This window comes from Saccopteryx bilineata, chromosome 1 (assembly GCF_036850765.1).
Source record: "Saccopteryx bilineata isolate mSacBil1 chromosome 1, mSacBil1_pri_phased_curated, whole genome shotgun sequence".
NCBI lineage: Eukaryota > Metazoa > Chordata > Mammalia > Chiroptera > Emballonuridae > Saccopteryx > Saccopteryx bilineata.
In genome coordinates, this window is record NC_089490.1 from 11,846,520 (window position 1) to 11,874,495 (window position 27,976).

Below are 27,976 nucleotides of genomic sequence, written 5' to 3' on the forward strand. Positions count from 1 at the left end.
TACACTGGCCCTGGCTGGTTGGCTCAGCGGTAGAGCGTCGGCCTAGCGTGCGGAGGACCCGGGTTCGATTCCCGGCCAGGGCACATAGGAGAAGCGCCCATTTGCTTCTCCACCCCTCCGCCGCGCTTTCCTCTCTGTCTCTCTCTTCCCCTCCCGCAGCCAAGGCTCCATTGGAGCAAAGATGGCCCGGGCGCTGGGCATGGCTCTGTGGCCTCTGCCTCAGGCGCTAGAGTGGCTCTGGTCGCAATATGGCGACGCCCAGGATGGGCAGAGCATCGCCCCCTGGGGAGCAGAGCACCGCCCCTGGTGGGCGTGCCGGGTGGATCCCGGTCGGGCGCATGCTGGAGTCTGTCTGACTGTCTCTCCCTGTTTCCAGCTTCAGAAAAATGAAAAAAAAAAAAAAAAAAAAATACACTGTATCGCCAAACTTGCTATCCAAAACACTTTTAACAGTGTGGATTTTGAAAAGTTGATGGCAAGGAGCCGTGAGAACCCAGAAATGATTTAATTTTGCACCAAGGCTCAAAAGAAAGGACCGCTCAACTTCTCAGCTCTGGAGCCTGCCCCGTGATACACGCAAACATTTTACCAGCCCCGTTTCCCACCGCATTCCCCGAAGGATCGCGGGAAGTCGGCCCGCCGTTCCGGCTGCCTCCTCGACTCACCCATAAATCGGAGCTGCTGTGCAGTGTGATGGTCAGAATAAATCAAGAGAAAGGGTAGACAAGAAGGCACACCGAATAATCACTGGTGACCTCAGCAATTTTATTAACAAATTTATTTCCCTAATTGGGTAACGTATCTCAGAGCCCGACACAAGGGGCACTGTAATAGATTTTCCTCCACACGCAGAAGAAGGAATTAATTAGAACTGTTTGCTTTGTTCCATCTTTACACTTGTCCCCGGGGCTTGTAAACATTGCGCCTGGCTTCCTTGGTCCTCCAGGCTCCTCACTTCGGACCCTGCCCCCCCCCTCCCCGCAATAAACAAACAGGAAGTTTAGAGTGTAGTTTGGCAGCGGGTGGAGTCTCCGCCACCAGAAGCTGCATGTCACCGCCTGACTGGGCCCATTTGGAGATCAGGTTCTGGCAGAATCATTGCTTCCAATAGGTACTTGGAAGTCTGTAAAGAGACCTTTGTCTCCAAAGGCAAAGCTAGAGAGCCCGGGGTGTCATTTCGCCAGTGCCGTGCCTGGGGTTGTCCTCGACTGTCCGGAAGCTGGGCACAAAGCTGGTGAGGTGGGCAGATCTGTCCCATTCCATCCTGTCCCACCTCCAGTGCCTCTTAGCAAGGTGAGGGGCGTGAATCACCCCGGGCAGCTCAGGCGCGCAGAGAGCCATGAGCGCGTGACCTCACTCTCCAGGACTTCTTCAAGTAAGGTTTTCTCCTTGCCTCATAGCTTGCAAGGACCGCAGCGCGACAGCAAGAAACAGTTTTAGATGCTGGCACTGCAGAGTCTCACTGTAACGCCGCCTCTGACGCGATACAGGGGTGCCTCTGGCGCACGCGCCCCTGCAGCCGACTCCACGGGCTGCTGTTTCGGGCCAGCGGCCAGCCTGTTGTCTGCGGTGGCCAGCGTCAGCACAAGCTCCCCCAGCGCGTGAATCCTCTCCAGGGCCAATTTCTTCAGCAGCTTCTCACAAAGCCCGCCACATAACAGGACAGCTTACGAACGTGATTTCGTTATTACGAAGATATCTAAAGGGGTGTCTAGACTACCCTCGCTACCAGCAGGTCCCTTTTTAAGATCTGGACTCCGGAAACATCTGGGCGGGCCCAACAAGTCTCATTCGCCCTCCTGGATGTCCTGCAGGATTTGGATGAGGTTTTCCAGGCCGAAAATATAGCCCGGGTCCGGTCCGTCGTAGATGGTGTGCTCATTCCAGGAGCCCTTGTACGTCGTGTGAGCAAAGTCGATCATCCGGATGTCGACCATGGGGAGAGCTCCGTGCCCGACCTGCCGAGCCTCCTGAGGCTGCAGGCCGCCCGGGGCCCCCTCCAGCGGCTCCTGCCCGTCGTAGATGATGAGGAGGGAGCTGGAATAGAAGCGGTAGGAACTCTGGCTCCTGATGACCGCCAGGAGCGCCCGGAGCCGGCCCAGGATGGGCCCGAGCAGCTCGGTCCGGAGGCGGGTGCCGTCGTGCAGGAACTGGTACAGGGCTTGCCGGAACCCCTCCACGGAGAGTTTCCTTCCGTAGTACTTGTCTTTGCAGAGGAAGTGCTTCTTATCGACCTGATAAACCTTGTGTGAAAAAGAGAAAACGAGAAGCATTACAGACGAAAGGTGGCACCCGCTGCAGTTGCCATGTGGCAAGCTAAGGCGACGTCTAAGCAATGCCAGGGGATGCAAGGCAGGAACGGGCGAGACGGGCAGAGCAATGAGCTTCGGTCGAGCACCGTTTAGTCTCACATCTAAAGGGCTTTCTGTGCAAACCTCCACTAGGAAGCCCAGGTCTGAAGGCCCTTCACCCTGCAGAGGTGACCTTTGACCCACGAGGAAAGGGGCTGGATCTCCTTTCTTGTGAGTTTCCAATGTCAACTTCTATACCACGATGTAAGTGCTGGCTCCTGGCCCTCTGCAGATATTAGCAAACCCAAGCTAGAAAGCATTAGTAGGAATCTGAAATCACAGCCAACGGCCTTGGAAAGCCAGCTCGATGAGAATTTCACCGACCAAGTTTATCAAGTCCTTTCTCTGCAGATTCAAAGGGAACAGCAATGGCTCGGGGGGTAGAGTGGGGGGAACTGTTTGAAGATAAACTACAGGCTAGATCGGGTGTGGACGGAGTTTGGGGACAGCCCGTGCTGCGGAGGGGGACCTGGTAGCGGAGGGAGGGGCATGGCAGCTCTGTGGGGCTGGTGGCACCCCTCCTTGGCACCAGCTTGGCTCTGTCCTCCCCTGTCGTGGCTTGGCCACCAGAAGGGAGCAGATGGAAGAGAGATGCTGATGGGGGACAGTGGCAGCCACCCCCGTTCTAGTCAGATGGCATAGGCAGCAGCAGAGGCAGAACCGCGGCCAGGGGCTGGCACGGCCAGAGAAGGGCTGGGCTTGCCTCTGCCTGGCACACCGGGGAAGGCTGCCTTTATGTGGCCAAGACAGCTTCTCGGGCCTTTTCCTGCCTTCAGATGACATATGTTTGCAGAAAACCAGCATTGAAAAAAATAAAAATCAAAAAGATATGATACGCTTGGTGTTGCCTCCGGAGGGTTGGAGATCGGCTGCTAAATTAGCCATCATAAATACATGACAGGCGTCAACTTTCTCGGTAAATCAGATCCATTTCAGAAGATTTTAGGTCCAGAGAGAGATTCCATTTACACCACAAATCATCACACTCCATTCTCCTGAGGACTGCATCCCAAGCCTTTCAAGGGACATATGTGCAACAAATTTATAGGCTCAACCTCCAGCTTCAGGGGGTGAGTGGCAGTTTCAATTAAGGACAGCTGTGACGTCTACCGTCGGATCAGTGTCGGGTTTTGCTCTGAGCGGGTAGGCTGGCTGAGAGTGAACCAGCGGAGGAAGTGGACCCCCCATTCTGCAACCCTGTCCGCACTGAGCCATGTTGGAGCAGCCGGAAGGAAGTGTGGAGTCTGGGCAATAAAAAATGAGCCATTCCTGGGCCTGGCCGGTTGGCTCAGCAGAAGAGCATCGGCTCGTTGTATGGACATCCCGGGTTCAATTCTTGGTCAGGGCACACAGGAAAAGTGACTATCTGCTTCTCTCTCCCTTCTCTCTCTCTTCTCCTCCCCAGCCAGTGGCTCGATTGCTTTGAGTGATTGCTTTGAGCATCGGCCCTGGGCACTGAAGATAGTTCCGTTGATTCGCGCATCCGCCCCAGACAGGACGTTGCGGGGCAGATCCTAGTCGGGGCACGTGTGGGAAGTCTGTCTCTCTGTCTCACTTCCTCTCACTTTAAAAAAAAAAAAAAGGTGGGGTTTTGACACCACTATCCTGAAAGGTGCTCTTTGAAAGACGCAGCGTGCACAGACTAGGATGCACCTTTCCTTGGGGGAAGTGGGGCACCCAGCTGCCCCCTCTGGCGCTCCCCCAAAGCGAGGAGCTCTGCGGGTGGTGTCAGGGTGGGAGGCGCCCCACCTCGCGCCGCAGCGCGCCCTGGGCACCCACCTGCATGCCGCAGATGCGCACGCCCAGGCAGGCCGACGTGCTCTGCGCGCACTTGGTCATGTGACGGGCCTTCTTCTCCTCCGACGCGTCGTCCCCGTGCTGCCGGGTCCCCATCTTCAGGTCCAGGACGCAGGGGTGCTTGTACTGTGACACGACGTTTTCCAGCAGCAGGAACCCTGGTCACGGTAAGTTAAGGAAGATTCCAAGGACACCGAGGCCGCTGCCCCCCGGAGGCGGGCGGCACCCCTCCGCAGCTGGCGGGAGGGCCCAGCTCTGAGCCCTGCCCTTCCGCGGCAGGCAAGCCCGGCGCCAGGCAGCGGCTCTGCAGGCCGCCCTCACAAGTCCGTTTATTTGGTGGGAGTTGATGCATCTGCAAGCTCCTTTTCCTTTTTTTTTTTTTTTGCTCCGAGGTTGAAATTTGAATGCAGGCCTGAAACCCCCCTGGCAGGCCTTGCCCAATTTACATTTTATGGTAGGAAAATCATAAGGCTAATACCTCTAGTCAGCGAATGGGCCAGTACCTTTTGGGAGAAGTGGGTCGATGTTAGCTTCAGAGATGAGTTGCAGGAATATTAATTTCAGAGGAGTAATTATCTTGCAAAAGCTTCTCAGGGATTAGGGTTGCAGATGTGTCTCAGTAAACACTGTGAAACCAGCCGCCTGTTTGCCGGAAGGAGCCCGGTGGTGCTGAAGGGGGCGTTTCGAGCCTAAATTTGCTCACTGAGAACATGGCAGCCTGAGGGGTGGGGGATGCCTCCCCCAAGGCCTACCGGTGGGCACTTCCCTGAGGGAGGGGCCGCAGCCCGCCCTCCCCATCATCTCTGTGGGAAGTCCCCTGTAGGGAGACTTTGGAGGGACGGACAGAAGGGAGGGATAGAAGGGAGGTTAGGGCACCACCCAGCCCTCTGAGCCCCCAGCCCTGGCGGCAGAGATGGCAGTGGCCCACAGGGGGCGCTATGTTCCGCATCATCCCTAGTCTGGCTCCTTCATCATCTCTGATTTTTCTTTGGGAGAGAACTGATTTCTTCTAGGTCCATCGCTCCCCCCTGACACGCTGACCGCCCCGCCCCGCCCACAGGTGCACTGCCCTGCCCTCGGGACCATGGCAAGGATACGGTGCCGCTTGTTCTCCGGGTACTCGGTGCAGAGGCGGGTCAGATGGGCCTGGTGGCAGTGCAGCCCCCAGGGGTTGAAGCCCCTCCTCTCAGCCTGGTTCCCGTTGGCATCTTCCACCAGGGAGGAGACGTGGGTGCTGAGGTGGAGCTTGGGCCTCAGGAGCACGGTGGGGCTGCGGGGGAGGGGGTCACGGGGACAGTCAGGGCAGCGGCCCAAGGGCTGGAGGAAGGGGCCCTTCCCCGTGGCTGACCGCGCTCTCCCGGGCTGGACTCTGAGGCAGAGTGTCCCCTGGCCGTTCTCCAGGGCCCTGCCAGACCTCAGAGCGCCCTTCCTCCCTGTCCGTCCCCAGAGCCAGGTCTGGCCACACCGCAGCCCTCCTGGGGTGGGTGGGTTGGGGACGACTCCACACTCAGATGAACTCACTAGACTCTGTCACCCCCTCAGAGGACTTGTCAGTGATCTGGACTGTTATCTTACTATTGCGGCCACATGCTGTGGGGACAGCAACCCACAGGGCATCTGAAGGCCCCGGGGGGGGGGGAGGGTTAGGCTGTAACCCCTAGTGGGTGGGAATTGCGGCTCCTCCGCTGTCTGTCCCCCTGCCCGCCCGGCACTGGGCCAAGACGCTTAATTAGATCCGCTGAGCTCCTTGGGGAAGGGAGGCGCTTCCATTGTGTCAGCTCCCTTTTGTTTTCCCATAAATGTTTTTCAAAATCCCCAGGGAGCCTTCTCATTTGAGAATGGTCAGCTGGCATCCTCAGAGGTTTTGGAAACCTCTCCAGGGACCACGGTGGCCTTGGCCTCCGCGGCCCCACTGAGTGCTGCGCTTGCCTCTCCCCGTGCCATCTCAGCTGCTCAGGGAGGGTGACTTCTGAGAGGCATGAGCCATCCTCTCCCTCGTGTCACCTAATCTGGAGCTCCGGCTCTGCACACCTCCCCCCAGAGAGGCTCCCGGTCTCGGTGACACAGGTATTTAATTAAGCAAATATGCGCTGAGCGGCTGCTCTGTAGTGGGCTCTGCGTGCGTGCGTGCCTGCTCGTCAGCGTCCAAGGAGACGGCCGCGTCCCGGCCCTCCCTGCAGGACGGGCGCGGAGAGCGCGCGTCCCTTTCCCTGGTCGCATTAGTTATTCTAGACAGAGCCCTCGACTGAATTCGTCATTTTCTCAGCTCTGGCCTTGGCGGGGAGCCCCTGGCCTTGGCACGGACAGGAGCTGTGCCGTCTCCACTGGGGACCTAGCGCCCAGCTCCCGTGGCCCTGCCCGGCAGCCCTCACCTCTCCTGGAGCGAGTGAGCCAGCTGGGCGTGCTGCCATGGGGAGAGGGGGCCTGCGCCACCGCCACCGCCACCGCTGTCCCTCTGCTGGAGCTGCTGCCAGATCGTCACCGCCGCCGCCGCCCCCGTGGGGACCTTGCAGGACGCGCAGTTCTCCTTTAGGGGGTTGGCAACCAGGCTGAGATGGCCCAGGCTGTCTTTCTGGAGGTGAACCGTGATGGTCCCTGCGGAGTAGATGGGGTACAGGGCTTGAGAAACCGGGCAGAATTTACCTGAGTGGACACATAGCAATGGGTGACATCCCTTTTTATATATATATATTTTTTCCTGAAGTAAGAAGAGGGGGCAGTCAGACTCCCCACATGTGCCCGACCAGGATCCACCCGGCATGCCCACCAGGGGGCGATGCTCTGCCCATCTGGGCCGTTGCTCAGCTGCAACCAGAGCCATTCTAGCGCCTGAGGTGGAGGCCATGGAGCCGTCCTCAGTGCCCGGGCCAACTTTGCTCCAATGGCGCCTTGGCTGTGGGAGGGGAAGGGAGAGGCAGAGAGAAAGGAGAGGGGGAGGGTGGAGAAGCAGATGGGCACTTCTCCTGTGTGCCCTGTCCGGGAATCAAACCCAGGGCTTCCACATGCTGGGCCGACACTCTAACATTGAGCCAACTGGCCAAGGTGTGACATCTTTTTGAAGTGTAGTTTAATGGCAGTGGTGAGCCTTCCCTGGTCCCCGCTCCTCTCTCAAGGAAGGGCTGTGCGGACTGGCCTGCCTTGGCCGGAGCCCAAGCCGTGTGCCTGTGGGCAACAGCCTTGGGATGCCCTGGGCTCAGCCTCTGCTTGGTGTCCCGCCTCTGCCTAGCTCTGTCGCTTCCCCTTTAAACAGAGCAAGCCCGGGCCCGTTGTCTCTGCCGACACTCACAGCTTCCCAGTCACGCCCCAGCTGGCAGCTGCACCCAACCTCGGGGCGTCAGGACTGGTCCTTTGCGGAGAGCGGCCCCTGCCCAGAGCAGCCGTGAGGGAAGTGGGGGCCCATTCACGCCTCCCCCCTTGTCTTTGCCTCTTCCATCATCCTTTCTTTCTCTCCGTTTGTCTGCATGTGACCGGCTTCCCCTGGGAAGCCCCCTCAGGCAGCCTGTGGGACCCAGGACCCCGCCTCCACCACCCTCCGGCTCTGTCTCGGACATCCTGCTTGCTGTTGCCTTTGCCCGGCCGCACGGCACACGGAGATTGTTGGCAGAACTTGGCTCTCTGTTAGAAGGACTTGTGAGGCTCCCCTGACTTCCAGGACCTCCTACCCATGGTGTTTGTCACCGAGCATGGCCTCCCCTCCGCTGTGAAAGTGGAGTGTGAGGACACCCAGGGGCCACGTGCTCACCGGGCTTGTCGTCCCGGACGCTGCAGGGCTGCCCGTCCGCCCTGGCATGCACGTGTGTGGCTCTGTGGCCGCCCCCTTTGAGGTCTGTCACTCGGGTAGCAGACCCCTGGGCTCCGTCCCTGGGTCCGGGCGGTCAGCAGGCCCCAGCCTCCCAGAGCGCCGGGCAGTGGCACGGGGCGTGGCCGCACAGATGGTTCTGCAAGAACCAGCCTCAGGTGCTTGTGGCCTCCCTCTCGCCGGGTCAGTCCTACCATCTCCTCACTCAGGCCCGTCAGGCCTGGGGTGGGGGCGGGGGCGGCTCCAGCTGGCCAGTGCTGCTGGTCCCCGAGGCCTCACGTCCCCACTTGTCCCCTCCACCCTTATCTAACGGGTCCTTTGAAAAGTGCTCTTCACTTGGACCCCTTGGCATGTACTTCTCATTTCCCGCTGGGACCCCGACGGAGAGGGTGGGTTGCCTGTGATCCTGCCCTCCGAGCTATTTATTTCCTTCCCCGGCTGCTTGGTCACCTTCTCAGCGTGAGTGGTCATTTCTGCTGAGCGAGCAGGCCGGGTAGCTGAGCTCCTGCCCATGTCCTGCCTGGCCCTCTGGGGCCGCTCAGTATACACGCTCCTTTTCGGGTCACTCCATAATTCAACACATCGCTCTTCAGTGCCATCTGTGCCCAGCTCAGCGGTCTCCCCGGGTCAGTCCTGCCGTCTCAGATTCCCAGTGCCCTAATTTTGCAGCCTGAGACTGACATTGTTTTCTGCAGCTCAAACGCTGCTTTTCCTCAGCTCATCTCAGGCCCCTGTGTCCTGTGAAGTAATAACGACACTCCTGTACCCGACCCTGACATCCATGGTTTATCTGAAGGGTAGCACGCGTCCCTAAGACCAAGCCCAGCAGAGCTGGTCCGTGGCATGCACACCTACTGTGCGCAAGCATTGCGGGCTTTCAGTTTCTCATCGCTGTACAGTAATAGCCCAGCTGACTGTGGTCACTGGGGCTCAGAGAGACTGAACAGCTTGCCCAGGGCCACAGGGTGTAGTGCTCGGAGAAGCCACACCAGACCTGGGTGTGGGAGAAGGAGCAGGCTGTCAACGGGAGCTGAGGACTTTATAGGGAGACTCCGTACTGTCACACTGTGATTACCCACGTGTGGGTGAGGGCACCCCCGCTGTGTCCTCAGTCACGTTTGTTCTGGTCATTCTGTCCGGTGGAGCAAACACAGAAGCTGTGATCCCACTGTCCTGTGAGAGGTCATCAGTGCAGGGGCTGGGAACACAAGGAAGCCCATGGATGCGGGGTTTATGTGGCCAGCCAGCCCTCTGTTCCTGGTGGGAGAGTCGCTGTGCTTGTTCTAGGGAGGGGCCCTGACCGGGAAACCATTGCTAGGCCCCAAAGCCCCCTCCATGTGCAGGCAGGGGGAGAGCTCGCTGGCCTGCACCTGGGGGAGGCCAGGAGAGCGTGCGGCGAGGGCAAGGCCCTTCCGGATCTTGTGAAGTTCAAGTTACCATCGGGCGGCCCCCTGGCCTTTGCCGCTCATGAGGCTGTGGTGATGGGCCTGCCAGAAACCACGGTCTTGGGGAGCCTGGGCCCGAGCGATGAGAAATGTGACCTTCACTTGACTTCCTCCGGCTCCAGCTCCTGTCTGATCTCATTCGTTCTGAGTGTGTAAATAAATGGAGGCGAGCAGAGGTGCAGATAACCCAAAGCCAATAAAATCCGAAAGTCATGTCTATTTCTCATACTGTCAGAGCTGCTCAGCCAGGCTCCGTGTCCCTGCCTCCTCGCTCTGTCTTCCTGTGTGCCTCTGGCTGGCGCTGTGTCCGTCCGTCTGTCTTCCCATCCTCCCACACTGCCCTCTACGGCTCGGCCAGCCTTCCTTCTGAAGCCTGGGACCCGGAGCTGACAGGGACTCGCACGCTGTCTCGAGTCACCGGCTGCTGACGGGAACAGCGTGTCAGTAGAATCCAAACAACTAGGGGTGTGGATTGTTCTTTTCACCAAGAGTGAGTTGGCCCTGCCCTAGTTCCCAGCTGGCCCTGCGTGTCCATGGGGACCAGGCCTCAGAGGCCCATGGGTCCCCAGAGCGCTGTCCCTGCCTGGAGAGTGGGGGCCCAGTGAGAGTCATCCCCGAGCACCTTGCCCTGCCACTGTGCCTCGACCTTGTCAGCTGGGCAGACGAGAGGGCGGACTGCGGTGCGGTGACTGACAGGCCCAGGACGTCTCGGCAATTTCGGTTTGGCCGGGCAGCCTCCTTGGCCGCCTGCACATGTTGTGTCATGTGTTTATTTTTAAGCTCATGAGAGTGTTCTGTCACTGCTGTCTGTAATACGAATCTGTCTCATCCATGAACCAGCTCAACCCAGGACCATGTCCCTGCTCACCAAAGCCAACAGGTGGACCAGGAGGCAGAGGGACGCAGCCTCACGGTGCTGTCATACCCATGGAGCTCAGCAAAGAGTCCAGGGGGAGCTCCCGGCTCGTGGAGGCTGCCCTTGCGAGTGACGTCCCCGCACAGCACCCCTGAAGCCACCACAGCGCAGGGCGGGCAGCGGGGAGAGGCGGGCACCGCGCCATGCAGTGACCATGTCAGAACGAGTTCCCCTCTCTGGGCTGTTTCCGAAGGTGGGGGAGTGGGGAGGAAGACCCCTACCACAGCCTTGAAGGCACTTGAGTCCCCCTGACCTGAGGTCACTCGTTCAGTGGCCCTGGGCAAGTCATGTCCCCTTCCTCAGTTGGGCCTGGTGACCCCCTGAACAATGGCATTGAGGTATTTATCTCTTCAGTAAGAGTCACTGGTGGAGCCAAAAGCCACACTCAGGAGTCAGACTTTGGGGCTTTGAATCGTGGCTGTGTGCCCTGAGGCAAGCCAAGTAACCTCTCTGTGCCTATTTCCTTACTGGTGAAATGGGGATGATAATAATGGTCCCCACTTCAGAGGGTTGTTGCTAGGACTGAGTTCGTATCTGCCAACTACTTAGTTGTGAGGCACCGAGGGAGCACTGATGTTAGCAGAGGTTACTTTTCTTATAGGGTGAAATGAGACCCCTGCACAGCCGGAGAGCCCTTTGAGGGTCCCTTTCCCACTAACACCTGACCTCAGCTACCTGCCCCGGGAATCTGAGGGAGGGTCCCCTTCTGCGCTGTATTCTAGTGTCCCCGTAGACGTGCGTTTCCTTGGGTGGGACCTGGGAGGTGGTGGCGAGAGAGTGGATCAGTGTTTCCGCCCGGGGGCTCTGCCTCACTGTCACCCCAGCAGGGGGCTGCGTGGGGTCCCACCTCTGTGTGTGTGTGTGTGTGTGTGTGCGCGCGCGCGCGCGCGCGCGCACGCGCACGCGTGTCTGCGGTTCTCTGATGCAGCTGTTTGGAAACAGCATCTCCTGAGTGAAGCCCAGAGCAGAGACTGAAGCGCTCCCCGTGGCCGGTGATTCGAGCCAACGCGGCTCAAATTAATCTATCACCGTAGCAGAGCCCCAAGGCGGATGGATCTGCGGATGGATACAGCCAGAAAGGGGAAGGAGAAAGCAGAGAGGAGGAGGGGAGGAGGCCCATCCCCAGAGGAATGGCTAAGTGCGGACAGGGCACAGGAAGCAGCGGGGTGGAGTCTGGAGCCTGTCTCGGGCACACTGCTGTTTTGTCTGCCTGCCCGGGCAGCCTGTCTGAGACCCGTAGCCCTGTTGAAGGAGCGTGAACTGCCGCAGGCGGGAGGCTACCCTGCGCAAGAACCTACCACCCCTTTGCTGAGTTGAACACAGTTGCGAAAATAGATGTTAATTCCAGTGGATGCCCTGACAAGATGGGCAGTGACTCACAAGCCAGGGGCAGCCCTGGCCCCGGGCCCCAGAAGGCCCCCAGGGATGCACAGCTCCAGCTGTGCACCCCATCTCTCAGTGTCCTGTCCCAGACTCTCGGGGGGCCTGCCCGCCGGGACTGAAGCGACGCGTTCACGCTCAGGCCGTGGCCCCCTACCACCGGGTCTCAGTTTGGAGCATGCTGGATCCCTGGGCTCTAACCCCAGGGATTCCGATTCCCAGGCTGGGACGGGTCCGGGAACCAGCAGATACATGCACGTGCGCGCACGCGCGCGCGCGCACACACACACACACACACACACACACACGCATTCGCACACTCCGAGGATCCCAGCAAAGCTGGCTGGTCTCGGATGGCACTGAGAACCACCGATGTTGATAGGCCCCGTTATCTCCGTCATGGCAATGCAAGCAGATGTTTGACTGACTCCCTCAGATGCTATCATCGCTTTCACTACGTGTACTTGGACAAGGAGGGCAGAAGCTACAGTCACAACATCTAAAACCCTTTAAAGGAGGTGGGGCGGCGGCTGGCAGGGTTGTGCCCTGTGCCCAGTGAACCACCTTCACAGAAGGCTGTCTCTGGACAGAACATCCCGGAGGCCCTGCCTGGAGATCCAAAATAGGCGTCACCCCCCACCCCACCCCGGCCGCTCTCTTCCCCCAGAACCTACCTTGTACTCAGATCAGAACATTCAGTGCTCTGCGCCCAGCTTTCCCTGTTCCCACTGGAGGGCAGCCCAAGCCCTTGGCTTGGCCCCTGGATGAGGGCAGGATTCCAGTTTCCTAAATCTGCTCTGTCCCGCTCCTCCTGTCCTGTCCTACCTGTCCTGGGCCTGAGGCCGCTGCCCCGCCCCCCACCTCGGTCTCCAGCAGGGTGGGGGGGTGGGGGGGTGAAGGAGGTCCCGCCTGCCCTGGGTTTACCTGCCGTGGTCACAGGACCACGCGCTCCCAAAGCGCAGGCCAAAATGCCCCATTTTATTCTACTCTGAATTCCTCGAAGCTGAGTGGCTTGAGCTAATTTGGCAAGACTCCAAGTGCTATTATACTCCGGACCCAGAGACTTGAGGAGTTCAGAGAAACTAGGACAGCGAAGGCCAGCAAGGCTACAGAAGAGGGGTGCGTCTCCATGGCAACCAGCACACACACACACACACACACACACACGCGCACGCACACCAGGGCCAGCGGGCGGGTGCTTGAGGAAGGGGTGGGTGTGCGCAGACGAGCCGGCCCAGTGCAGTGGCCCGGTCCATGTCCCTGTCCGCCGCCTGGACACTCACCTTTGTACTGCGGGGTGAACCGCTTCATGGCCAGCGGCAGGGACTCGTAGAACCTCTGCTCCTGGGAGACGAGGGGCTTGCACACAGTGTCCTCATCGTACTTCATCACGCTCAGGTGGCCCCCTACCTGGTGCAGGAAGGGCTCCAGCAGCACGCCCACCGCGGCGTCCCTGGCCTCCGTGCTGTCCTGCACGACCATGGCCTGAAGCAGGACGGATCAGCTGAAGGGCGCAAGGCAGGGCTGTCACAGGCTCTCAGCCTTCTCCTTGACCTTTGCCGCTGTCACAGCGTAGCTGTCCTCCCAGCGGCGGGCTGTCGGCGGGGCCCCTGGAAGGCAGAGGAGGGTGGAAATGATGTGAGCCCGCGGGACAGAGCGGTGGGGTCAGCACGTGGAAGCACCCCCAGCCCTCAGCCACCACCCAGGGCGGCGAAACGAGACTGCGAACAGGCACGGACTACTGCTGGAATAATCTGTTACCAGAAACTACTAACAGCCGTTGGCTCCAGGGGAGCAGCAGGGCAGAGAGGGAGACTTCTCTAAATAGACTTTTGGTACCTTTTACACTTAAATATTCCAACTTAAAAAAAAAAATCGAACAATAGACATAACCATAGGCGTCCAGAGTTCAGAGGGCTGTGTGTTAACTTCTCCTGTCACGCTGCCTGCCTGCCTGCCTTGGGGAACACTGATCCCAGGCCCAAGAAGAGAGAGAGCAGGGTCCTGGCCGTTGGGCCACTCAGCATCGAGCCAGGGTTTGGGGCGCAGGCACGACTTTTGTATAGCCCAGCTGGGCACCATTGATGTCCACCATGGCTCCACAACATCATCGCTGTGTGACCACGGGAATTTACTAAACCGCTCTTGGCCTCAGTGTTCCCATCTGTGGAATGGGACAGTAATGATGCCTACTTCGCGAGGTAGGGACCAAATTGGGATAAAGCTGGTGAAGGGATTAGCCAGGTCCCAGAGCTACGGGCTCAGCGAAGGTGATTAATCATGATTATTTCTGGCACTGTTGCCGCGGCGGGTCCCGTTTTCCCAGCAGCTGCGGGTTGCTGCGAAGGCAGGCTGTCTGTCTCACTGCTCCGCTGCTCGCAAGGAGAGCGAGGCCCGAGGCACCTTGCTGGGTTCCGGCGGGGCCTGGGTCCAGGGCCAGAGGCGGGGGGTAGAGTGGGCTCCCTGTCCCTGGACCCCATCCTCCACCACCTGCTGCTCCCTCTTCCTCCCACAGGGTGTGCTCAGGGAACCCCCCGCCCCGGCAGATGCTGGGACCCTGGGCTGGGAAGGCAGCTCCTAGGGACATCCTGACTTTGTCTCCGGAGACGGCCGAGGGGACACTCGGAGGGAGGTTCTCCCGGCCATCCTCGTCGTGTCTGAGAGGACATTCTCACAGCGGGGCCCGTCTCTGCCGAGTTATTAATACTCTTCTCTGCAGGACTCCCTGCCGTGGATGTGACCACGCTGGGCAGCGCTGGGCGCGATGAACCCTCCAAATGACCTTCGGTCCAGACCGGGGGCACGGCCGGCTGGCTCCAGGCACAGCAGTGCCTATCAGTTTGTTTGGGACCCTGGCGCAGAGAGGGTCCTGCCGCCCGCCGCCCAGACCTCCGGTGCCAGGAAGCGTTGGGATCCTCAGTCTGCTCCTTCGCTCCCTCTGGGGGCCTCTGATGCATGGGCCGCGCTCTGCAGGCCACGCGGCTACTTTGGGAAGCGGACGGGGCGGCTGTCTGGCTGTTCCCTTGCTTTGCCGGATGCAGGGTGAGGCTTAGGAGCTGCCTGCAAGGTGGGCCTGGCTGGGGAGAGTGGGGCTCCTGGCCAGGGCCTTGGGGTGGGGAAGATGGGGTCTGATGGCCGGAGGGCTGTGCCTGAGGCTGCAGCCCAAGCCTCCCCCCAGGCCTGCTCTGCAGCTGCACAGAGGTGAGTCCTCCTGGCACCCTGCTCTGGGAGCCGAGAGAAGAAGTTGGCGGGAGGCATCGGGGCGTGGAGGGAAATCAGAAATCAGCCCAGGGATGAACGAGGCGATGTCCCAGCTGCTTGGCAAACACAGTCCTACTCGCTAATTTGACCAAGGCCGGGAAGAAGAAGAGAAAAAGCAAGGTGTCCCAACACCAGTCCTCGCGCGGCATGCGCCTTTATGTTCGCTGTCCTTTGCCAGCTGACCTGTCCCTGGCGAGAGGGAGGCAGAGGCTCTTCTGGTAACCAGAGGGACAGCCAGGTCGTAAAATTCATTTATAGCCACTTCTGGAAGGAGCCCGGGTCCTGTCCGTCACGCCGTCCCCCTGCGCGGGCCGGGCACTAACCGGGCCTGGTCCAGCCGAGCCGGGCGGTGTCCCAGAGGACCTCATGTCCCCGCGCTGGGCGGCCCACTGCTGTTCTTCCCTCACACCCCCTGCCTCCCTACGGCGCTAGCTCTGAGGACATGGATGGCGCCTCACATTGGCACGGCGGCAAGGAAATGGTAACACATGTAGCACTTGATGTGCGCCAAGCAGTGGTCTGGGTGCTTTATGTAGATGAATCCATTAAAGCCTCACAACCACCCTGGGGGGCAGTGTCATTAGCCCATTTTACAGACCAAGAAAACGAGGTGCAGAGCGTTAAATGACTTGCCTGTGTGCCTCCAGCTGGCGTGGGGAGAGCACTGGCCCCAGATGACTCTTACCCGCCATGCTGCGGGGAGGCCAAGAGCTTGTTCATCTATTTTGAAAGTCAGGAATTTGAGCCTCAGGGAGGCTGGGACTTGACTGAAGTCGCCTAGAAGTCGCTGGCTGTGCCGGGGCAGGACCCAGTTTTCCTTGTCCACTAGCCCTGGTCTCTCACACGGATGACAGTAAAGGCATGTCCTAGCGGTGGGTGGGCTCCATAACACAGAATCCAGCAGGAGGGGTCGTCCATCTGGAGCTGGCCTTGCTATTAACTTTCCCGGGGCCTGCTGGCTGGCTGGCGTCAACCAGACTCGAGAGGCACGGCCAGTCCCGGACCCTCTCAGGAGCTCTGGCGGGACCTTCTCAGAGGGTCACCCCGGCCCACCCGTAGCGCGGCCCCACAAACCCTCCCGCCCTAAGCTGCAGGCAGGGTAGTCGCCCTTGTACTCTTCAGAGAGCTCGGCGGCTGGGGAAACTGAGGCACGCTCCCTCGAGGGTCATCTGAGGGGGCAGATTGGGTGACATCTCCTCAGACTCCCCGCGCTCCTGAGCCGTGTCCTGCGGCCTGACAGGCTGGTGGGAGGGGGCGGAGGGCGGGCGGCTGGGCAGAGGCGTCAGCCCCCGGAGCACGTGCCTGAGCGTGGCAGGTGGGCTCTGCAGCTGCTTGGCGAGGTAGCCTGTGCCCACCCATGTCACCCTCCCCGGGCACTGGTCTAAGGCTGACCCTGGACTCCCAGGCCAGTCTGAGGTTCCCACCTGTCTGTGCACAGCCTCCCACCCCAGGGGGACAGAGCCAGGGAAGGCCGTCCCCCTTCCGTGCCTCCCTAGGAGTCCTGCTTCAGTAATTCGCCTTGACAGACCTTTCCCGGCCCAGACCACCCTTGGCCACCTGCAAGTGCCCGTCGTTGGCGTGGGCCGGGGCCTTTGCTGCCTCTGAGCCCTGGGTCTGTTTCCTTGCAGCGCTGTTCCCGCTGTTCCCAGCAGCTTGCCGAGGCCCCTGAGACGCCCTGGGTGACGCCGCCGAGCCTGGCTTCCCAGCCACCAGCCACTGCCACAGGCTTGTCACGGTGCTCGGATGACAAAGGGCGCAGCACGCCTTTGTGGAGGCCTCTTCCCAAGCGTCTCCACCTCCAGGTTTGTCACTGCGTGGGGGGTTCTCAGGACTGGCTCTGCCTGTGAGCTGGGGAGGCCGGGGAGGCAGCTGCCTGAGACAGGACCTCACAGCCCCCGACACACTTGCTGAATACCCCGGGCTCCCTTTAGTGCTTTGAAGGGAGACTCACGTCCCCGTGTCCAGCCCACGCCTCCTCCCACAGCCCCACAGCCTGGACCCGCGCCTAGCAGCCTTCCTGGTGGCCCCTGGGAAGGAACTACAGGGAGTTAGGATGAGGCAGGGAGGGAGGGAGGGAGGGGAGAGGCGAGATGCCCCTGCCAGAGAGCTCAGCTTACAGTCCCCCACTTCCAGGATGAGTGGACACATGGCCCCAGGTCCGTGTCCTCCTGCCCTGTCCCTGGGTTATGTCCTGAATAATCTAACTCTGGGCCTTACTCAGCAGGAGGCTCAGGGCTGATTTCTCCGATGGGACCCTGCCATCGAGCTGGTTGTTAGGGGCCCCGGGCTGTCTGTGTCCGCAGCGCCCCGCGGACCCTGAGTGACAGCCAGCCTGCCACCGGCTGCTAGACCCTCCCAGTCTGAAAAGGAGGGTCGTGGACAGAGGCCTGTAGTTGTGTTTGGCCGGCCGAGCGGGGACAGATGACAATGCCAGGGATGCCAGACACAATGACAGATGCCACCCATCACACTCAGGTGGGTGAGTGCACCGCAGCCCGTCATGACCAGCTGGCACATTGTCTTCCTGAGAGCCGGTGTGTATATAACCCCCACCCACATGCCAAACCAGAGCTTGTTAAAAATCACAGAAGGGCCCTGGCCGGTTGGCTCAGCGGTAGAGCGTCGGCCTAGCGTGCGGAGGACCCGGGTTTGATTCCTGGCCAGGGCACACAGGAGAAGCGCCCATTTGCTTCTCCACCCTCCCCCTCTCCTTCCTCTCTGTCTCTCTCTTCCCCTCCCGCAGCCAAGGCTCCATTGGAGCAAAGATGGCCCGGGCGCTGGGGATGGCTCTGTGGCCTCTGCCCCAGGCGCTAGAGTGGCTCTGGTCGCAACATGACGACGCCCAGGATGGGCAGAGCATCGCCCCCTGGTGGGCAGAGCGTCGCCCCCTGGTGGGCGTGCCGGGTGGATCCCGGTCGGGCGCATGCGGGAGTCTGTCTGATTGTCTCTCCCTGTTTCCAGCTTCAGAAAAATGCAAAAAAAAAAAAAAAAAAAATCACAGAAGATTTTTCTCTCTATTTCCCACTCGCCACTCCCATTTGAGGGAAGCTGGCAGGCGACACCACAAATCAGACTTGTCAGAGTTTAAGCTTGGACTGAATTAGTCACGAAGTATATCTTATCAAAGCCTGTCAGTTCTGGAAGCAAGCTGGCCGACTGTGGTCATGGTCGGGGCTGCCCACAATGTCCTGGTGCTCCCGGCGGGACCAGGGACGACTGTACTTTGCCCGCCCTGTGAGGGTAAGTGTGGCGACTGGTCCCCACTGGTGGGAGCGTTCAGAACAGGCAGACCCTACGTTCTCCTGGCTCCCCGGGCGACTGTGCGTGCTGGGTACGCGTAGCCTGGCAGAGCGAACGCAGTCCCTGTCATACCAGGCCACTGGGATTTTTGAGGAAGGGGTGGTCTGTCACCAGTCACAGCCGGGTACCCAGGGTGGATACCGTAAGTGGGAGGTGACCTTGCTTGAGTCTGACACTCGCATATTTCGTTGCACAAAGATATCTGTCCAATATTACCCGCTGCTACTGAGCACCTGTGCAGACCACCGGCTTGGTGGCCAGCATCTGTGTTTCCCAAGACAGTCCTCCTCAGATGGAGAAGGGCAAGGGTGGGGCGCCTCCTGGGGACCAGAGCTCTTGCCTGGGAGCTGGGGTTGTTTCCACCTCCTGCGCGGTCTGCACCACAGAGCAGTCTTCCTCTGGGTCCTGAGACCCAAGTCAGGCTCTCACGCCGGGGTCTTATCCCGGGGCCCTCTCCACGGGGCGTGCCTCGGAGGCCTTTATCAGAAATGGCAACCTTGCAAGAGCTTGCCTAGCTGGGCAGCGAGGGCGCCCCAGCCCGAGGCTAGCATGCCGCCTCTGCCCGACCCACCCAGGCGCGGGGCGGTTGGTTCCCAGCGCCCAGGGAGAAGGGCGCCCCCAGCGGTCGATGGAGCCCTCACCCAGACCCACACCAGCGCCGCCGCCGGCCTTCTCTGCAGACCTGTAACGTTAACACCCGCGGAGCGCGCTCCCTCGGTTTCTCAAGTGTCTGCAAACGCTTGGGTAATTACTGAGATACAAATTCATTTAAAGGCATTATTGCGTTCCTAGTAGTTTTTATCATCATCTATTTTCTCAATCAACAGATACTAAAAGTATAACGAGTGTCGCAGGGGGACTCGTAGGAAAAAATACTGTTGAATGGGGACTCGCTGGAGAGGTTCGGGGAGATCCGGCTGTCTGTCGCTATGGCAGGGGTGCGGAGGGGTCCAGAGGGGGTCTGGGGTCGGGAGGGGCGTGGCCTGGCCTGGGGGAGCAGGAAGAGGGGCTGCTTTGGGGGCGTGGGTGTGCAGGGAGCCACGGGGAGGTGGGTGGGCTGTGTGGGGGGAGGGCGGCAGGATGCCGCGTGGCCTGCCCCGGTTTCCTGCCGTCCACGCTGTGCTGGGCATGGAGGGGACAGAAAGGGCTCACGGTAGGGAGGGAGGCATCGCCTTAGTCACGGGGTGTGACAGCCTTCAGGACCGCCTCCCAATAAATCCGGGGGGGGGGGAGGGGGCCGGGGATAAGGAAGAAAGAGCTTGTCGCGGAAGAAGACGGATAAACCGCGTCAGGCTGTGGCCCGCGCTCTCACGTCCGCGCTCAGGCCCCTCGGGGAGCCAGAGGTCTGGTACACGGACCAATTCAATGTCTTCGTAACGCCCAAGGGAGCATTTTTTAATCTCTTCGAGATGAGAGGACCCGAAAACCATTTAAAGCCACTTAGGTCGTAACGGGCGGGACCTGGGTGTTTCTTCTGCGGTGGAGGGGTGTATATCATCTGGAGCCCGTCCAGGCTGGGGACAGCACGGGGTTATTTTCCGGAGGGGGAATAAAAAATCATGTGTTAAAGTCCACTTCTAAAAATGAATCAAGGGCTGTAGGCCCGTGTGTCCTCCGTCTGCACGGCCCCCCGGCCCGCTGGGATCAATACTGAACTCTGGGGGACGTCGCACATCGCCTCCCAGCGTGGCTGAATTATGCGGCTTGGCGGCACCCGCCCCCTGGGAGGCTCCGGCTCCCGGCCGCAGAGCAATACTTCACATTCCTCCGTTGCAGCAACTTATTTCGAGGCTGATTTTATCCTTTGAGAGAAGATTCCCCCCCCTCCCCTTTTTCTCTTAACATTTAAAAACCTCCCAGCGTTCCTCCGGCTTGAGGACCAAATGCGATTTTAATACAGCGATGATTAGTTTAGGAGCCCTCCAGCCGCTGACAAATGCCCTCGGCGGCTGGGCAGTGTTCCGAGGCTGCTGACAGGGCGGAGACGCATGGGGCAAAGATGGCTCAAGCCCAGCCACTGGGGGGGCCACTGGAAGGGCGGCTCTGGAGGAGGCAGAGGCTGGGGGCGAGGGGCTGCTCCCTCCCCGGGGTCCTAACATATCCCGACCTCATGACAGCGCCCTGGGGCCTCGGGCACCCTGGGCAAGGCCAGCAACCCTTCCGCCAGCTCCTGTGAGGCACAGCGCCGTGAAGCTGTACCTGGGATCTCGATGTTGCCCAACACAGACCTGCACGTTTCCCAGCCTCGGACGACCCTCCTCCACGGCCCCCACCCCCTCTCAGGGATACGGCCAGCCACCGGCCTGGCGGAAGAGACTTACGAGCCAGGGAGATAGAGGTCTGGCCCGTGGTTAGCATGGCAACGTTCTGGCTGCAGGAAGAAACCCTTTTTTAAGGTCAGAGCACAACAGCGGGACGGAGCAAGTGTGTGTGCACGCGAGAGTGTAGATGAGCGGGTGGGTGCATGTGGGTGAGCGTGTGGTCATGGTCCCTCATGCCACAGAGCTGGACGAGCCAACTGAGGAGCGAGTGAGCAAGTCCCCCCAGCAGAGGGCAGCAGCGGACGCGTAGGACCGACCCATGGGAGGGAGTCACTATGGCCAAAACCTACAGCCAGCAGGCCCCCTGGCAGGCCACTGAGGATGCATACCTGCACGGCCCGGGGTTTGCCAGGCCTGTCCTCAGACAGCCCAGACGGAGAGGCAGCCCTGTTTCCCAGACGACTGTTTTTAGCTCAGAACTCATCACCGAGACTGATCACCCCATGTTCCCTTCTTGCCACCCCCCTGCTTTTTCCTAAAGATGGTCTGGCTGGGGCAGTTTCCTGCCCTGGACGAGACGTGGATTCTGAGAAGTGGGGTATGTGGCTGGATTTGTGGGGGAGGGACACCTCAAACCAGGGACAGGGCTCGACAGGGAGGGAGGCGGTGGGATGAAGGTGGTCTTCAGAGACGGGTCCCTTCTGGGGCGGGCGGACCCCACGGCGGGAGGGGGCAGGGTAACTGGCACAAGGTAAGGGGCTGCCAATGCCATGCTGGGTGTGCGGGGCCCTCCTGTCCGCCCCCTTCCGGGCCGGCCCCCACCTCCAGCCACTGCCCCAAACAACCCCACGTGTCCGTGCTCAGTGCGGTAACGCTGGTCGCTGTTCCTGTGACTGCAGACCAACAAGACAGGGCCCACGCGGACTTCCGCCTGGGGAGGAGTTGTTCACGCGCCCTGCTCAGAGCAGGGGAAAGCGGGCAGCCGCTGTCCTGCCACCCCCCAGGACGCCCCGGCAGGAGGACAGGGAGGGTCCCAGGGGCCACAGGCCCATTGCAGGAGTTTCTCAGACACCTGATGAGGACCTGGCCCTGGGGCAGCACAGCGGGTCAGGGGAGCAGGAGACTCGGCTCTGCCCCAGACTCCCTGTCCATTCCCTCCGGACCTCAGTTTCCCTATCGGTACTGAGAGGGTCTAACTCAGCCATGTTCTTACCCTCCTGTGGGACTAGCCCTTCAACTCAGTGAGCCAATGTGGTGGGAAAATCAGGGTGGGGGTGGGGAGGTGTTGGCAGAGATTCTACCGAGTTGAAAGAGATTTGGAAGGAATCTGACTACTTGACTTGATCCTGGTCTAAGCAAAGCATTAAAAAAACATTTAGAGGGGCCTGGCCAGGCAGTGGCACAGCGGAGAGAGTGTCGGCCTGGGACGCAGGGGACCCCGTTTGGAAACCCTGAGGTCACCGGCTTGAGTGCAGATTATCTGGCTTGAGCGCGGGCTCATCTGGCTTGAGCACAGGGTTGCCGGCTTGAACATGGGATCATGGACATGTCCCCATGGTAACTGGCTCGAGCCCAAAGTTGCTGGCTTGAGCAAGGGGTCACTTGCTCTGCTGGAGCCCCCCGGTCAAGGTACTTATGTAAAAGCAATCAATGAACAACTAAGGTGCCGCAACTATGAATTGATGCTTTCATCTCTCTCCCTTTCTGTCTGTCTGTCCCTATCTGTCTCTGTCTCTCTCTCTCTTTGTCTCTTGCTAAAAATGAACGAACGAACAAACAAAAGCATTTAGAGAGCAATTGAGGCAATCTGAATATGGCCAAGATCTAGACATTCCCAGGGAGTTGTTACTTTTGTTAGTGGAATAGTGGAATTAGGGTGAGGTAAGAGCCTAATTTGGGTGGGTGGGGAGTGGGAATGCCTCAGTGTAGCTGATAGAGCAAACACGGCAACTCAAACAACTGTTTAAACCCAGAGCCTGGATATGCAAGTGCTGTTTCTATCACCCCCTCTACTTTCTCCTGGGGGCTTATCGTTTTTCATGGCAAAAGGGTTAAAAACAAACCGGTAGCTTTTAAAAACGCCATAGAAGCCCAGGTCTTGCCCGCTGGGGTTCCGAATCCCCGGGGCAGGGACCTGGCATAAATGATTTTAGGTCCCCAGGTGTCCTGAGGACCCACGCAGACTCAAGTTCAGGTCTCAGGTTCACGGGAGAGCCCAGAAGAGCCCACAGGAAGGGGTCCCCAAAGACTCCGCCACTGCCCAGGGCAGGGGCTCTTGGCGGTGCCACGTCTCTGAGTCCCCATGGCCCTCTCTGCACCCTGCTCCGTGGCTGAGTCCCCATGGCCCTCCCTGCACCCTGCTCCGTGGCTGACACCCTGCGCCCGGCCCCAGGCCCTGCCACAGGCGCTGATGTCATACCAGCACTGGCGGAAGGGAGAGGCTGCTAGGACAGGACATGCTGGGGACAGAACATTCCCCGGCTCAGGAGGTGGTGTCCATTTCCGCTGGGACAGCTGCCTCCGTGAAGGGTTAACCCGGAGTGGACTGAATCATGGACTCCCAGCCCTGCACCTGCCCGGGGAACTTCCTCTGTGGTCCCAGCTCAGACCGGGAAGAGCACTGTGTCTTCTTCCCACGGGGGCCGCAGGACGGAGCGGGTTGAAATTCCGCACGGGGAGGTGGAAAGGGGTGGGAGAGAAGCAGACGACGGAATGTCTGTGTGGCCGAACCATTGCATCTCGCCCCCGCACGTGCACAGACAGACGCACGGACACTCTGGCGCCTCCACCGGGCAGACGCTTCCTCAGCCCTGGGTGGCGACGCGGCCCGTCCCCTCAGACCCCGGGGCGCCATGGAGGGTCCAGCAAGCCCATCCCTATCGCTACCCTGCCCCCCAGGGGCAGCACTCACCAGGGCTCCTTCTTGCGGTGTGGTGGGGGGTGCGTAGGAGGAAGGGTCCCGCGGGAAGTGACCTTCCGTCTCAGTGTCTACTGACTGCAGGCGTCGGACAAAGGCCTCCACAGGTCCCCGGTGTGGAGACGTGGCTGTCCACTGCAACACTGGCGGTGAATCTGCCCAGAGGGCCAGTCTATAGTGGCCCCGGGGTGGGGGGGGAGGGCGGAGTTCACCTGACCCTGGGGAAGGGCTGGCAGGGCCTGGCATGCCCAGCTGTCGGCTGGTATTTGCTGCCCTGGGAGGAAGAGGAGGGTGTGGGCCCAGAGGGGACAGTTCTGCTCCGCTGCCTGGATGGGTGTCAGGCCTTGGCAACAGAGGGCGCGTTGCCCAAGGCCTTGGGTTATTTTTTGATCCCTTGTACGTGGGGTAAAGCTAGGGTGGGGGCCATCTTCTCCCCTCCCCCAGGCTCCCTGCCCGCACCCCACTCCCTACAACCTCACTGTCCGTTTCTTCTGAGCTGTGGCTGCCCACCCCAGCCGGAGAAGGAAAGTCAGGCAGCGGTCGGTCATCCTGAAGACGGGCCAGCCCAGGAGCCCGCCGGGCGGTGCCTGTTGTCAGGGGACTGCAGCTGCGGGCTGGTGGGTCGGCGAGGGTGCTCAGCAAGTCAAAGGGGGACTCCATTGTGTAGGAGGGAGAACGTGGGGCTTAGGGGGGCCTCCCTCACCTGCCTGGGGAGTAAGCAAGGAAGGCATCCTGGAGGAAGTGGCAAAGGAGATCTGAAGGAAAATAGGGGCCTTCATGTTGCGTTTGAGGGAGGATGGAAAGAGTGGTCCAGGTAAGGAAAGAGCCTGCAGAGACCCAGAGGCGGCGAGGGGGGGGGGGCGGGGAGGCAGAGCAAGGAGTGGGGAGCGACGACAGGTGACACTGGGGGGAGGCGGGCCTCCCAGAACTCCCCTTGGCCTCTCCGGAGGACCTGCAGGGCTTCCCGCCGGGGTGGGCCAGCTCAGGTTTGTGTTCAGAGCCCCCTCTGTTCTGAGGAGAGCGGACTGGGGGTGCACAGGTCAAAGGCGGCCGGGCAGCTGCTGACCTCCAGACGACTCTGGCTGGAGAGGGAGAGAGGACAGCGGGGTGGAAGGGAGGCTTTGAGGAGTCAGCCTTGGTTAGGCCTGGCGACAGGTGCACAGGGAGGGGTGGAGTTGAGGCAGAGGACGGGGGTTTGTCACAGAGAATGGGTTCAGGTCCGAGCAGCCTGGACCTGCCCTCCAGGACACTCAAGCTACCCGGGACCCATGGCTGTGGTTCCCTTGGGCACCGGGTGTCACACTGGCCTGGGACCTAGTTGTCCCTTCTTGGGTTTCTCTGTGTGGGGGCTTGGGACTGAGCCACACCCTGTGTCCTTGCTTTCTCTAGGGTCCCCATTCTTCCCCATCTGCTGGTCCCACAGGTCCTCTCCGCCCCTGCACACTCAGGGTGCCCGCCCGCCCACCGCGGGCCTGGCATAGTGCAAGCTGCCCACATGCCCCACAGATGCCTCAGCAGCGAAGTCGAAGGTGTCCCGGGACGGCCACAGCAAGTCTGGGGGTGCCCGCCCGCCCGCCCGCCCAGCTGCCCTTCTCGTGACAGACATCCTGTCCCATCCCCCCCTCAGGTGCCCCCCATACCCGGACAGCGCCCAGCCTGCAGGCACGACGGTCCCGAGTGTCCCGAGGCTGGCCTGGCTGAGAGTGGGTTGAGGATCCCACGCCTGCCCCACTTCTCACTCCCCTGCCTGGGGAGCGGGCCGCATTTCACCAGGGAAGAGGCAGAAGCCAGGCTGCCCCGGGAGCCCCCTGCCTGCCGGGTCCCTCACACGGGGGTCCAGTTACCTGGCCCTGGGAGAGAAGGCGTGACCCCCTTTGGTCCAGCCCTCGCCCACCTCCCCCTTCCCACCCGGCTGGCGAAGTCGCTGCTGTCCCGGGAGCCAAGACCCTCCCCTGCGCTGAGCCAGCAGGTCCTTAGGGGACGCAGAGGGGACGGGCCCCCCACGTGAGCCGGGTGAACTCAGCGTGAGTGACCCAGCGCGTCAGGACGCCGGTCCACATGCCAGTACCCAGTTCCCGTTCCCGTTCTGTTGTTGTGACGAGCAAGATTCCGTGCCGGCATCTTATTTATTCACCCACTTACTGAACAACAGTTTGGAGCCCCTAACCCGTGAGCTGAGGCCCACGGCAGTCAACAGAACACGCAGGCCCCACTGCCACGGGGCTGGTGACCTGGCCTTTCCTGTTACGCAACCAAACAGGCGCTTTATTTCTGTTTCCCGGCTGTGGCCAACTTCCCTCCACGGTCATTTTCCGAAGCTCAGCTTCGTCCGCAGGAGGCCTGCTGCTAAGCCTCTTTCCACAACCGCGTCCGCCCCGTGGCGACTCCCGCCCGCCCGGGGCCTGGCCGGCTGCCCCTCTACCAGGAAATCAGCCCCGAGCAGCTTGGCTCTGCCGTGGACGGAGCATTTCGGGCCCACTCTCAGCCGCTGCTACTTGGAGGCGGACAGTACCTGGGGCTCATGAGCACAGGCCGGCTGCTTGGGGGAAAGGGATGGGCTAGTCCCCCGGGGGGGCCCTTTGTCTCTCCCACCCCAGCCCGACTGACCACCTGGGACCTTCTCCCTTCTCTGCTGCCCTCTCTGGAAGTCCCTGCATCACGACATCCGCCCTGTGAGTTATGTGTCCCAAACTGGACCCCTCTTTTCATCCCTGCAGCCGCCGCCCTGGCCCGCCCCCTCCGTCTCCCGAACGAATGACCCCTCACGGTGTCCTCGCTCCTCCTCACGCCCCTGCTCCTACAACCCATCCTCCCCGAGTGAGGTTTGGAAATGATTCAGGCCACATCACTTACCTGCTTAACATTCTTCGTGGCTCCTCGTCCTGAGAACACACTCCCAAGCCCCGCCCAGCGCTGCTTTGCCCACCTTTTCAGCTCCATCTCACAGGGTCTGTCCCCATGCCTCTGGTACAGCCACACCGTGCACAAGGCCTTTTCACTTGCTGCCCCTTCTGCCTGGGATGCCTTACCGTCACCTCTCCCTCTAGCTGACTCCCCTTCACACCTTTTGGATGCCAGCTCAAGCATCACCTCCTCCAAGAAGCCCTCCTTGATCGCCCTGACACGTCTGTCCCCAGCACCTTTCTTGAGAAGCACTTATCCCAGACCCCGTTGCAGTTTTCCTGTGCCATTATTTGCTCCTTGCATGGTTCCCTTCTTTAAGGACAGTAACTCGGCTTATTTTGCTCCACACCGTGTCCCAAGCATGTGGCACACTGCCAGCCTCCCAGGACCTGTTTGGTGACTGAACAAATGCGTGAACGCATCCTGGATTTCTGGCTTCCCCTCCCATCCCCCCCACGCAGTGGCTTTGGCAACCGGGGATGTGTGTGACGTCAGGAGCTGAGCCACTCACAGCTGGGGCCCTGGGGGTTTCCTGCCCTCTCCCTGGCCCCTGGCACGGACACCTTGCTCTGACTGCCCTGTGAAACCTTTCTTAGCAGCCCCCCCATCCCATCTGTCCTCATGACCCAGTTTTCCCTCTCTAGAGACAACAAGCCTCCCTGTTCCAGCACATGTCGTCACTCCCCTCCCTCGGTGTAAACAACGCCACTGCCATGATTCCGCTGACCTGCCTAGATCCCAGCAAGAGCCCCTCCTCCCCTCCTCCCCTCCTGCACCCCAGCTGGGCACACTGCCCCCATCCTGCTCCACGTCCCCCACCCCGGCCGTGTGAGGGCCTCCGAGACCAGCATGAGGATGTCCCCATCCGCCACCCCTGCCCTCAGGTGGCGAAGCACACAGGGAAAACGCACTCCGTGGTGTGATGCCCCTCGAGTCTTCGTCCCCTCCGTTTCCTGCCTGTTCCTGATTTCCTCTGCTGTCCCGGCTGTTTCTGTCTCTGGTTTTCCTTTCTCTCACTTTCCCGTGGCCTTTTCTGTCTTTGCTGATACTTCTTGTTCTCGTTCTGCTGTGTCCAGCCATGTGTGAGTGTGCATGCATGTGAGTGTGCATGTGTGTGAGTGTGGGAAGTATGAGTGGGCTTGTGTGTGAATATGCATGTGTGCATGCATGTGAGTGTGCATGCACATGAGTGTGTATGTGTAAGTGTGCATGTGTGTGAGCACACGTGTAATTGTGGGTGTGAGTACGCATACATGTTCGTGAGTGCGTGCACATGAGTATGTGTAAGTGTGCATGTGTGTGAGCACACATGTACATGTGGGTGCGAGTATGCATGCATATGAGTACACATGTGTGTAAGTGTGAGCATGTGTGCAAATGTGTTTGCATATGAGCATGCATGTGTGCACAAGAGTGCACATATGGGTGTGAGTGTGCATGCAAGTGCTCTTCCTTGGAACGCCAGGACGCAGTGCAAGCCGAGGGAGGTCACTGCCCAGCCCCTCCCAGTCAGAGCAGGCTGGCAGTCAGGGTGGCCAGCTCCCCCAGCCCTCGGCTGTGCCAGCCTGCCCCAGCCCCGGTCCCTGACCCCGCCAGGGAACTTCTCACCTGGATGCTGTCCAGGGTGTGACTGGGCTTCTGCTGG

The 27,976-nt window shown here is 60.4% G+C and overlaps 1 protein-coding gene across 6 annotated transcripts; it reads right to left on the reverse strand.

Moving 5' to 3' along the window:
* Nucleotides 1-760: 760 nt before the first annotated feature.
* On the reverse strand, nt 761-27,976 carry IP6K3 (inositol hexakisphosphate kinase 3). Of its 6 annotated transcripts, none has more exons than XM_066278335.1 (8): nt 26,281-26,702; nt 24,357-24,509; nt 23,422-24,182; nt 12,972-13,298; nt 6,521-6,743; nt 5,246-5,418; nt 4,131-4,306; nt 761-2,243 (listed from the first exon to the last, which is right to left on the reverse strand). In XM_066278335.1, the coding sequence occupies exons 4-8, from the start codon at nt 13,168-13,170 to the stop codon at nt 1,788-1,790; spliced, it is 1,227 nt and encodes a 408-aa protein (XP_066134432.1). In that variant the 5' UTR covers nt 13,171-13,298; nt 23,422-24,182; nt 24,357-24,509; nt 26,281-26,702; the 3' UTR covers nt 761-1,787. The 6 variants fall into 6 exon arrangements, with proteins under 6 accessions (XP_066134432.1, XP_066134509.1, XP_066134600.1 ...); XM_066278412.1 differs by having other exon boundaries at nt 23,422-23,701; nt 23,938-24,509; XM_066278503.1 differs by adding an exon at nt 25,068-25,174 and having other exon boundaries at nt 23,422-24,509.